Genomic DNA, 12,007 nt, shown 5'->3' on the forward strand with positions numbered 1-12,007 from the left:
ATTCAGACACTAAATAAGCCCTTATGCCTCGATCTTTACTTTACTTTTAAATTGCTTTGCCATGTTTTGCCAAAATGTATAATGTTTTCACTATTCATTACTAGATTTAGTAAAATCTATTATGTATTCTCCATGGTACAACACGTCAAAGTAACGTTTCCATGGGGAGATGTATGGCTGCTCAACTTCTACTGCAATACATAGCTTTACAAATTAACTCTTAAACAAACAGCACAGGCATGAAACTAGAAAGACAGTGACAGTGAAAGACTGGAGCAGAAGGCTTCCGATCTGACTATCTAGCAGCAGCTTCTGTCTCTGACCTCAGCGTCTTTTTTTATAAATCTATGTGACATGCTCTAGCCTGTTACCACAAACTACTGATACTAGCTCACTGCATAGCTCAGCCCAGATATCCCACAAACGTTCTGTTACACCACACCCACTCACACACCATAAGCAAGTCCATCGGCAGCCGACACGCCAGCCCTGTGATCTCAACTGACTGTGACCTCAACTGTCGCTCGCTACAAACCGTCTTTCTGTCTGCCAGAATACCAGAGTGCCAAAGCTGGACGAGGGTAAGAATGGCGGAGCTAGACAGCCTGGAGTTTGGGAAGTCAGACTTTGTCCTGCTGGATGAAGTGAACATGGAGCAGTTCCTTGATAATCTCAAGTTAAGGTAAGTGAAGTTCAGCTTTAAGTCTTTATTGCTTTAGATAAGCGGGGGTAAGAAATAGGGTAGAGGGAATTAAAGAGTAGAGATAAAAAATTTGAGAGAAAGAAAGGGGGTAAAGGAAACAGGTAAAGGAAAAGGAAAGATTGAGTAAACAGTGCCTTGCTGGTTTCACTTTGCCGCTCTTGGTGTCAGAGATGACATTTCTTTTTGTGACAAGTGGGTGCAGTAGCTGGATCTGGTGCTCTGAAATATAATTGATAACTGATAAAGACTTCTGGTTGAAATGTTTGTCAGACAATTTCACAACCCCATACTCTACATAGTAAACACCATTCTTTCATTTATGCCTGGTTTCCAACTACTTAATGAATCAATGTCTTGATTCATAGACCCCAATTAGCTCTAATCTAATGCTACATTAGGTAGTCCAAGATTACTGAGAAACCTGGACAGATGTAGTCCAAGGTTAGTGCTTATCGTAGTCTGTGAAAGCAGTCATCAGTGTTTTCATTGTTTGAATAGCCCCCTCCAGATCACTGGGGCATAGGCAGGGACTGTCCCCCTCGGGTCTCACACTAATCCTTGACCTTTTAATCCGGGGACAATTGGTGCTGTCTGTTTTTAAAATGCTTTTACACATGCAGTGCAATAGGGTCTCAAGTTTGTGAAGAAAGCAATGTTGAAATGAGTTTTGGTTGCGATTCTTGTATCACTAGGTTACTCATCTATAATCTGCTAAGCATTAACTCAAAACTCTTTTCAGCATTGAAGACACTGAGAAATACTTTGGTATTTTCCACCTTTGGTTGTTTTATAGTTATGAATGAATCATCAAGAAATCAGACTGTTTTCTCTGCAGCTGTCTGAAAGGGCAAACATACCTTTTCATTATAATGAATTTGTAAATCTACCACATATTCAAACCGGTCATATCTCATATTTGTTTGATGTTATGATGAACTATTGGAAGCTATATTGAGTTAATATGACTTTTCTTTAGGTTTCTACAGTTTTAAAGTAAACCTTGAAATAATGGGGTCTATTCAAGTGATCTTAACAATGCAGGGTTATCAATTCGTTTTGAAGTATGTGGCACTTACAAGGCAGTAGGGGGCACCAATGTCATCGAGACACATCGAGGCGCAGAGGGTGGGAATGTGCAGAAGGGGGGTTCCCAGTGTGAAGTTTTTGAAAAGGGGGATTCAAATGGTGCATTCTGCCACATTTTTTCATGATTTAAGCATGTGTATGACTAGTAGTGGTCTGCTTGTAGTGTCTGACAAAGTACTCCATTAGTGCAACAAAGGAGTTTTATTTCAGCACTGCCCACAGCAAGGCAAGATCAACAACAAGAAAAATGGACTTTGAGCATCAAGGCCCCTGCAATACAAGACTGGCTGAAAATGTGTGTGGAATTGGTGACTGCACCTTTAATTGTGTCCACTTGTAATATGGTAAACAGCATGCTGCAGCTCCCATGCTCAGTGTTAGTGAAGTCCTGATCTGACAGCATGTATAACACAGACAGCTCTTATGATTACATGTTACTGTTAATTTTTCAGTAAAAACAAGTTTTAAATGCATCAGGTTCATTCTACTATTTACGATATAAAATACACCACAGCAAGAACAGGTCAATACAGTTTAGATATCTTCTGAGAGCTAAATTTAGTGATGTGTTTTTTTATGCAATCAAGTAAGCTGCAGTGCATTTCATTTTGAATTCCCTAAATGTTTTTTTTTTCTCAGCAGTACACTTCCAAAATAATGTCCCAATTCACGGGGTGTCTGCTGGCCTGTAAGGATAGAGCAGAGGAAGCAAAAACACGCTGTTAGTAAGACAGTATCAAGTGGAGGAGGTTCAGCCAAGGATAGAGGGATGAGCCCTTAACTCGGAATTAGGTGCAGGCTTAGAGAGGCCGCATGCAGCATGACGTCAAAATCGCACCGTACCACACAACCTATCAGCTTCTTACGAACACCAGTTAATCTTGGACTATCCCTCAACAAGTACACCAGCTTTCAGCACTCTGCAATAAGTCATTTTCGAAAGAAGAATTTTTACATTTAGGCAAAATGTTTTTTTCAATCCAATATGGCGGCCAAACTATGTGACCTACGACATAAGTTCAATTAACATTTCCCAACTTCCCATAAGCATCTCCCATCCTACTGAATTTCATGAGTTTTCGAGCAACTTTTGGCAAGAAGAAGAAGAATCCCAGCAATAACAATATGCTTCTTGGCCCTATGGGCCTGGAAGCCTAATAAAACTGTTGACTTTAGAAAGTGATGCAGGGTAAAATATATTATTATTGTGATTAATAGCCCTCGCGATTGGAATGTTTATCCTAAATGCTCCGATGCTATATCGTGATTGTATTTTGACAGAGGGAGGTAGAATGGGCTGTGAATGAGCAGAGTCCACAGGCATTGGCTCGTGAACCGCTGAAAATGCGGTTAAAGGGATTGAATCAGAGGGAGACCGATCGACAAAATGGTTATCTGCTGCTGAGATGGCGGCGGCTTTAGCGGAGAATGTTTTATAGTACTCATAGAACATAGTACCCCCGTATCTAACAGAGCTCGATAATGTAGAATAAATATTGATCCGGCTCTTGATGGCGGTGTGGAACTTAATGTCGTGTGACTTGAGTGTAACATTGATATCTTTAACATCAATTTTTTATTTGGTAAAAGATCTGAATGTTATTGTTTAAACTATGTTTTCCATTGGTGGAAACGGATATCTTCCATTATTTGCTTTCGAATGTTTGGAGAGAGTGTGGTGCCTAATGGTAGTTGAATGTGAACCGGATGCAATTAGTGATGCTAAATTGTACTCGGGCTATGCTTGATGATTCCTTGCAGTGTGAGACGGACTGTTGGGATAGGCAGCAAGATAAGGGAAAAACTGCCAATAAAATGATAGTGATAGTGGATCCCACCAATGTATGATTTAATTGTGCCTAGAGCCAGATGGAGAAAGGCTCTTGCATGTGCGATGAAAGCAAGGATCCAGTCTTGATTGAACAGATAGGAAGAATCCAGTTTTGAGCACAGAAGACTAGAATAGTGAAAGCCCTTTACAGTTTTAAATTAATAATGCACACATTTCGATGTCCTGCATGGATTGCGCGGATATGCTTTTCTGAGCGACCTGTTTGTCCATATCGTTGAGCCGTGTATTAATTGAAGCAACTGAGACGGCGAAGGGGTGAATGAGGGACTTCATGTCCTCGAAAATTTTGTTTATGAAGCTGAAGGGTGGGATTTGTTTCGGCTGCGTCTCCTGGTTGCTGTGCTGGGAGGAGACGGTGACCATGACTGGAGAGGATGGTGGTACTGCCGTCTGTCCTGAAGCTCTGGGAGCGAGTTTGCGGAAGTGCGCTTGAGAAGCAGGCAGCATGGTGTAGCAGATATAAAAGGTACAATAAATACTGAACGCCATACTATCGATTCCAGCCGGGATTTTGATATTGTTGTTGGTTTTTAAAAGTTAGATGAGTGGCCAATCCTTATAAAATAGTTGCTCCGTAATGCCGGGGCAGCGGGTCTGGTTGCTGGGATAAGACTTGATTAGAAGTAGATGGTACTGAGTTTTCATCGGAGACATGAATGAGATGTTGTTGAGGAGAAGCCGGCAGAGTTGATTCATGCTGAAAATTAAGAGTTTTAAATTTTGCGCAGAGAACGGGTTGAAGCGTATGCAAAAAAGCAAAACACTAGACAGAGGAGTGTGAGATTGGGGTTTAAATAGAAGGTTAATGATGATAGACATTAATTAAGCTGCCCAGCTACAAACCCAATTTCGCCCTAAGGCTAACATTTATTTCAATGCTTTCTGCTTTCACCTTAAAATAGTCAGTTTGAGAAAAAAAAAACAACGTAGTTTTCCCTGCAACAGCTGACCCTGCTTTAGCCCAAAACTCAGCTACATACTGTCTTTCATTATGGTAACGTCGTAAATTACCGTGCATGCTTCTTTGCTTCTCATTATCTCACTAGGGAATCTGCTGCTCAATTAAATCACCCTTAAACTCCTGACGGTAAACAATCTAAACCGAATCTATTTTACCAGGGATAGTTGTGGCTGTAACAGACGAAATAATTCTGTTCGTGTTGACTGAACACTTTATTTAGGCTGTCTACGATTTGACAGGTGAAATATAACATTGTTCACAAAGAAAACTTTTTTCAGCTTGATACGGTAACCTTTTAACTTACTTTTTTGTTTAATTATTGAGCTTTTTTGGTGCATTACAATTGTATTATTTTCACTTTATTTTGTTAATGTCGCGTGTCCAGCACACAAACCTTAGTGTACTTTTATTTTTGTTTTTCGCTGTTCTTGTTCTAAATTTCTTGAATGCAACCGTTCATTTTAAGTTACATTTTTATACAATAGTAATTGGTCACCATCGCAACTGTTGGGGTTACCGTGCTGCTCTACACTTGCAAGCATTTGTAAATCATCATAGCCCGCCTTTTTTTTTAAAGGCGTACAGCCTCTATACACGAACTCCCAAAATGGCAAGCACCTATCGGTACATATTTTACGATATAATAATAAAAGAAATGCGCTTTTTTGTTGGACGTGTATAGCTATTATGTACTATGTATAACTTTTATGTATTGTATCTTACAGTGCGATAATATGATTTTTTTTTTTTTACTGAATGATACCCGATAATAATCTTGATATTTTTAAATAAAAGTAGCCGGCGCAAATATAATTTAGACGGTGGATTGCTCTGGTCACCGGCATATTTTGAAAACCCTGACAAAGGCAGATATAAATACTGTACCGCCAACGAGATTAGGAAAATGAAACACTTAAAAGTGCAAGTGAGTCTCTTTGGTGTATGTATTCTAGTCTGTAAATATATGTAAAACACCTGACTCTTAAAGAATGATGGTGTTTAGATCCATCACAGTTTAGAGCTACTGAATGGACCCCACTGTCTTCACATTTGGTACACAGCTGTATTCTATGATTCTTTCAATTACAGGACTACTTATTTTTTCACATATCCATTTTACTTCATGTTTACAAACCATTCGACAGGCTATGTTCAAGTGGGGAGGGTATGTCATGAACTGTGTTCAGTAACTGAGTTTAATAATAAATTTACAGGCTTATGCCCCTTATTCTTAAAAGGTATGGTGTAAGGGTGGCTATGATGTAGGTTTGTGACCTGTGAACAGCTGAGGCTCAAATGCAAAGTAAACAGGATTCTTTCCTGAAAGGTGTTTAAATAAATACATTCTCAGCTCCCGTCCATGCATGCACTTTTTAAAACCTTTTTTAGGATGGTATAGGCGGGGGTAGTATTTTATGTAGAAACAGTCTAAATAGAATCAAAATACAGTAACCTGAAAAAGTACAATTGTAATTTAAGGAAACTAAAAGTGTGATAATTACATGCCTGACCTGGACACACACACTAGCACTTATTTCCTGGGATGTGATGTAATGTGATGTAAGAATTTGCCAAGAAACTGTTTAAAGAAAATAACCACAACCAAATGATAAAAACACACACACAAAAATAAAAATAAACAGACATTCTAAAGACATTTTGGATATTTGAATTCCATGATGTCAGTTGTCAGTTGGTAATGACAGTCTTTGCTCTTATCTTCTCGGTGGAGCCTGGAAGTCTTGTGCTCATCTCAGTGGTTAGAGGAGGATAAGACTGCATCAGAGTGGATTAGAATAGCTCACACAGCGCCCTCAGACTAGCATACTACACTCAATATGCATTATCTTTTTGCATTTCGCAAAATGCTTACACTATATGTTCATCACTCCTTTTAGAAATACAAAAAGAAACTTAATAAATAAACCTTTTCAACATTAAAGATTTCTAGTCTAGTCTAGTTTTTCATTGACTTTATTAAGTTTTAGTATTTCTGGAATTATCATTATTATTATTATTATTATTATTTATTTCTTAGCAGACGCCCTTATCCAGGGCGACTTACAATCGTAAGCAAATACATTTCAAGTATCACAGTACAAGTAATAATACAATTAAGAGCAAGATAAATACAATGACTTTGGTTCAAGCAAGTACAAGTGTGACAAAATACAATTCAATAATACAGCAGATAACAGTGTCAGTGATAGTTACATCAGGATATGATTAAATACAAAATACTACAGATTAAACACTTGGCAGATTACAGTACTCTGAAGTACAGGATTAAATGCAGTAAAATAGGGGGCAGATAAGAGCAAGTAAAACGCATTTAAGGAAGGGTGATAAGTGTCCCAGGTGAATTAGACTATTAAGTGTTTAATAGTTATGGTATACCGTTCCTACCATGCTTCACCATGCTTTACTTTCTTTCACTTTGATTTATCTACACTTTGCTCATCCCATATGGAAAAAAAAATTATATTTAAAATATATAACTACAATATACAGGCAAGTTGCTAAATGTTTACATTTATTCAAGTATCTCTGGTGTGCCTCACTGTCAAAATGATTATTTGAACATCTCAGACAATAAAACTTAAAATACTTTAACATAATTAGGGCTCTGTTTTTCAGGTTTTATTAATTGTATTTTTCGGTGCTTATTTTTAGCTATTTTCGAGTTTTATGTAAATCGTTTTTTTCGGGGCTTTCGTTTTTGATATACTGTATGAAATTAGTGTTTTCGGTTACTTTCCAAAATGCTTGAGCATTTTTTTTTTTTTTTCTGTCAAAAAATGTATAGTAGTAACTCGACAGTACTTGCACACTTAAGTTGTACCTTCTTTCCATTGCTGTCTTCCACAACGAAATCCCTATGGTCATAGGCACATTCTTCCGCGGTTTTTGTGTGCAGGCATTTTTGTACATTTCGCCACAATTCTGTTTTAAATCCTCCATATCTTAACTGTAATATAGCTTGAAATCCCGCTAACAAGCCTCCATCCTGATTGTAATATCATTTTAAATCTCGCAAGTGGAGTCTCCAATAGAAATGTAGGAATGTGCTGTCATTCAGTAGTTGGGGCGGGTTTAAAGTATTGAGAACGAATCAATGATAGATACAAGTCAGGAAGGCGGGACATTGCCCAGCAGCACTGGGAAATGTATTTATTATTATTTTTGGAGTAGTTTTTATTTTTTAAAGGGAATAGGGTAAAGTCAACACAAATTGATTAACCATTTCCACAGTTTTTCCGGTGTTTTCCAGTGTTTATTGGCTATCCACCAATTATATATTTTTTGTATCAGGGGTGTTTTATCAGGTTTTATCGGTTAAAACCGAAAATCAGAAGCCCTAAATATAACATACGAATTTAGTATTTAAATAATAGATATTTTAGACCCAGGATGTTGCAGAAGGACTTTATGTCACTGAAGGGATGTTTAGCGAGTCTGTCTGTCAATAACCTATAGTACCTTAGGGGTCAATTTGTACATGACCACGGTGGCTTGGCTTGGGGTTAGGAACACATTACATCAAGAAACATGGGTAAGAAACATGCACAGCCATGTTTGATGGGGATATTTTGTTTACAATTTCTGAGCAGAGATGCTTAAAATATTTTTTATGCTAAAACTACACATACAAGCCTAAAGAAAGGAATCTAATAGGAATGTTAAACAATATGAAGGTAAGCTCTGTTTCGTTAAACTTCCACATCTATAAATATTCACTTTAAGCATCAGATCAAGTCCACCCCATAATGCTGCGCTTGTACTCTGATGGCTACTTTCAAGATGTTAAAGCACATACCCACCATACTGAACTGTTTGAGGTGCATGTCAGAGACGTGTCCACCACTATCCCCGGGTCTCAATCCAATTGAGCATGTTTGGGGGGAAACTTGAGCAACATATTCATCATCGCAATCCTCTGCCCTCTGCATGAATTATGTGGATTTAATGGATGGATTAACATCCCTTGAGGCTCCTTCCAGCACCTTGTGGAGACTATGCTGTAAAGGCAGCAGTAACAAAAGCGTAACAAATGAGAAAAAACCAAATCCAATTACCAAATTAACAATCAATTGAATCTCGGTATTGAACAGGTTTCAATTTGGAAGAAATTAGTGTTGAATTTTGTAAGAAAATAATCCAATCTAACGGCACCCGAAACAGTGAATTATTTTTACAGATTCAACACTTACTGTTGTTTATCCCTTACATAAAATTGTTTCAATTTGTTAATTGAATTTGAAAGTAGGTAACACCTCCAGGGAGCTCAGACGAGGTCCCCCAGCCAGGACTTTCAAGGTTAGGCTACAGTATGAGTAAATGCATATAGCACACATTTATTGAATTTGAATCTATTTTACTAAAATAAGATGTTAATTTAAATGAACAAAATAGGCATTGCGCTGATTGTCCTGTCAATTCCATTACTTTTGTCAACTATGCTACTTGCAAATACATTACTCCATATTCCATAATATCTTATTTTATGTTTTATGTATAAAATAACTTGCTTTGTTGATTGATAAAAGGGAAGAGAATGAGCCATCCCAAATATTTTGTGGAAATGATGCTGATATCTAACACTTTTCGATAAAAATGTAAGTGCTTCAAAGTGCAATTTGTAGATTCTGCAATATTATTTAAAGTAAAAAGTGAGTTATTTGACAACAGTTATTTCATGTTTCAAGAACTGCATTTAGGGACATGGTATCTGTCTAAAAAAAATTGATTTCAAATGTAAACAGCTTGAACACTTTGTCAAATTGTTACTTACAATATAGTTTAGATCGGGATTTATGGCTTGTTATTCAGTTTTTCTGCTGTTAAGCTCAGCAAAAGTGTTGTTTGGTATATCTTAAATGTTGTTTTACTAATAAAAATAAGTTTCTTGAAAAAAAATACGTGTTGCTTTTCAATGTTTTTACAAGGTGCAAAAGACACTCTAATGGTAGAATGATCCTACTACTACTACAACTACTAATACGTTGTACGTAGTACAACTACTACAAAGTGTATTGCTTCTTGTCCTTTTGGCAAAGATCATTTGGCTACTACTATGTCCTTTTTTCTCTCTGCTCTATAAAGTTGAACTGAAACTGTTAATCTGTGTCCATTGCCCAGCCTATTTATATGACACGGCTCTGATATGGTGCAATGTCTTGCTAAACTTCACAGTTGTGCATCTGGAAAACCCCTTCAAACATTATTTCAGTAGTTCATGACAAATAAATGAATGGTATTTGTTTGATGAATTGTGGAATATAGTCCAAAGTGAAACATTTGGCCTCAAGAGGTTTGAGGTGCTGATAGAGGAGAGGTATGTGAATCGAATGAACAAACAGAGAGATAGGTGACTTCATGTGTGTGGGAAGGCAATCCTTACAAATTAAGTTAAAAACTTCATATAATGTGATATCTTGTAACAATTTTAAGTTGCCCTGGATAAGGTCGTCTGCCAAGAAATAATAATATGTTCAGAGCAGATGTCAGCGAGCTACCAGCCTCTTTAGGACAAAGACCAATACTGCAGGTATCATATGTAGCTCACCTGGCCACTTAGATCTGCTGTAGTGAGGGTAAACAGTCGATCCGCTGGAGTACCTCAGCCAGTGCGTCACCCTCTATCGAATCCCCAGGAAACTATGCACCGACAGGATGCAAACCTGTGCTTTCCTGAATGTATAACTCGTCCTGCACACCACATGGTCTTACCTTACCAGGTGACCAACTCGGGGACCCTCAGTAAGATATGTGTTTGGCTATAGATTACTACTGATTATAATTAATTTTGGGTAGTCCAGTGTTTGTGCAGGCCTTTGGATTGATAACCGTTTAAATGAGACAAAACCTTTAAAATATGTTGTGGTCATTTATTATGCAGATTCAAGCTTAATAAACTTTCTCATTTTAATCCGCCCCTATGACAAACACCATCCTACAGTTCTGCTATAAATACTATTGGTCTTCTAATTGTAAATATATATGCAGTCCTTCAGTAATCTCTCATTGGTAACTTCAAGCACAGAACAGAAAGTCATGATCAAATTTCCTGAAAATCTAACAAATAAAAGATCACACCAAATTAAGATCTTAAAAAAAAAAAAAAAAAAAAACTGCTAAAAAAACAAATCCTGTTTACTTGTATGTGAAACCCAGAAAGCCCTGGGCACACCTAGCTGACGTGTGAACTCCATTTGAACTTTGTTTAACAATACTTTTGAGGTTACAGTATCTCTTCAAAGGAAGCGGGCACCTTGATAAGTCTAATGAAATGGGTCTTAAACTGATCAATACATTTAAATGGGCATACGTAAACATAGATGCACACTGCAGTGTCTTAGTAAATTAATGTATTCACTTGCAACAATGTGTATTCATGGCAAAGTGTTTTTGATGTTGACAGATTAGTTTCTGTTTTGTTTCTCTGAAGCAAATCTATAGTGTTACTCATGTTTTGAACCATAATGTAGCAGTACGCAACATTGTTATTAATGAGGCTTTAACTATAAATGATAATAAAAACAGCAAGTCTCCGATTCAAGTGGAAACACTGGCATTCTGCTGTTGGCTCCAGCTGCTATACCAGCGGTTCTCAATCTGTGGTCCGCCGGCTCCGTTCAGATGGTCCATGGAAAGGTTACATAATTACGGAAAGGAAGCGACGCATCATTTTATAGATCCCGTTGCAAATTGCAAAAACTCAGCTACAGAAGCAGGAACAAAATGCATATATGGAGAATATCGCCAAGTTAAAAAAAGGTCTAAACTCTCTGTCATAGATAGTTTTGAATTGTCTAAAATGAGGGGAGTTTTTGTGTTTTGCGCTCAAGTGTACTCAACATAGCAACATATATATATATATATATATATATATATATATATTTTTTTTTTCCAAAAAATAAATATTATATATCCTCCCACTTTTGAGAAAAAATTGGCCCTCAAACAAGGTTCTATTTGTTGTAAACATTAAACTGGAGGTTTTCAATGTTTCCATTTATTGTAATTAATTAAAATGAATTTAGCCTCCGTGCTGGTCTCAATCGCTCCATAAACAGAGCTGACATATAACCAACAATGTTAGCCTTGTTAGTGACCAAGCATTTAAATGCCAATCATGTATTTTTGTTGATACTGAAAAGACACAGAAAAGGAGGCAAAGACATCCACGCATTACTACCGCTGACCTGGAGAAGCCAATACAAAAATACATTATTGGCATTTTTAAATGCTTGGTCACTAACAGGCAGCGTCGTAAGCAGAGCTGACATTCTACCGAGGTCAAACTTAGTTTCAAGCTATAGCTGGCAGTATTTATATGACTGCTTGGTATTTACTATTCAGCCTCCAAATCTATGTTACAAGGCAAACCAACAGAGAAAATTAA

General features: G+C 37.3%; 1 protein-coding gene across 2 annotated transcripts in view; it reads left to right on the top strand.

Annotated features, from left to right (window-relative positions):
• Positions 1–433: 433 nt before the first annotated feature.
• LOC117435546 (unconventional myosin-Ig-like) overlaps positions 434–12,007 on the top strand; it is a 93,074-nt gene continuing 81,500 nt past the window's right edge. The window contains exon 1 of one of the 2 annotated variants that reach the window (XM_034058822.3): positions 434–682. In XM_034058822.3, coding sequence (XP_033914713.2) covers positions 588–682 — 95 coding nt within the window. In that variant the 5' untranslated portion in view covers positions 434–587. Of the gene's footprint in view, positions 683–3,981; positions 4,108–12,007 lie in introns of those variants that run through there. The other variant, XM_059012974.1, reaches the window with a different exon arrangement.

Source organism: Acipenser ruthenus, chromosome 3, assembly GCF_902713425.1.
Source record: "Acipenser ruthenus chromosome 3, fAciRut3.2 maternal haplotype, whole genome shotgun sequence".
NCBI lineage: Eukaryota > Metazoa > Chordata > Actinopteri > Acipenseriformes > Acipenseridae > Acipenser > Acipenser ruthenus.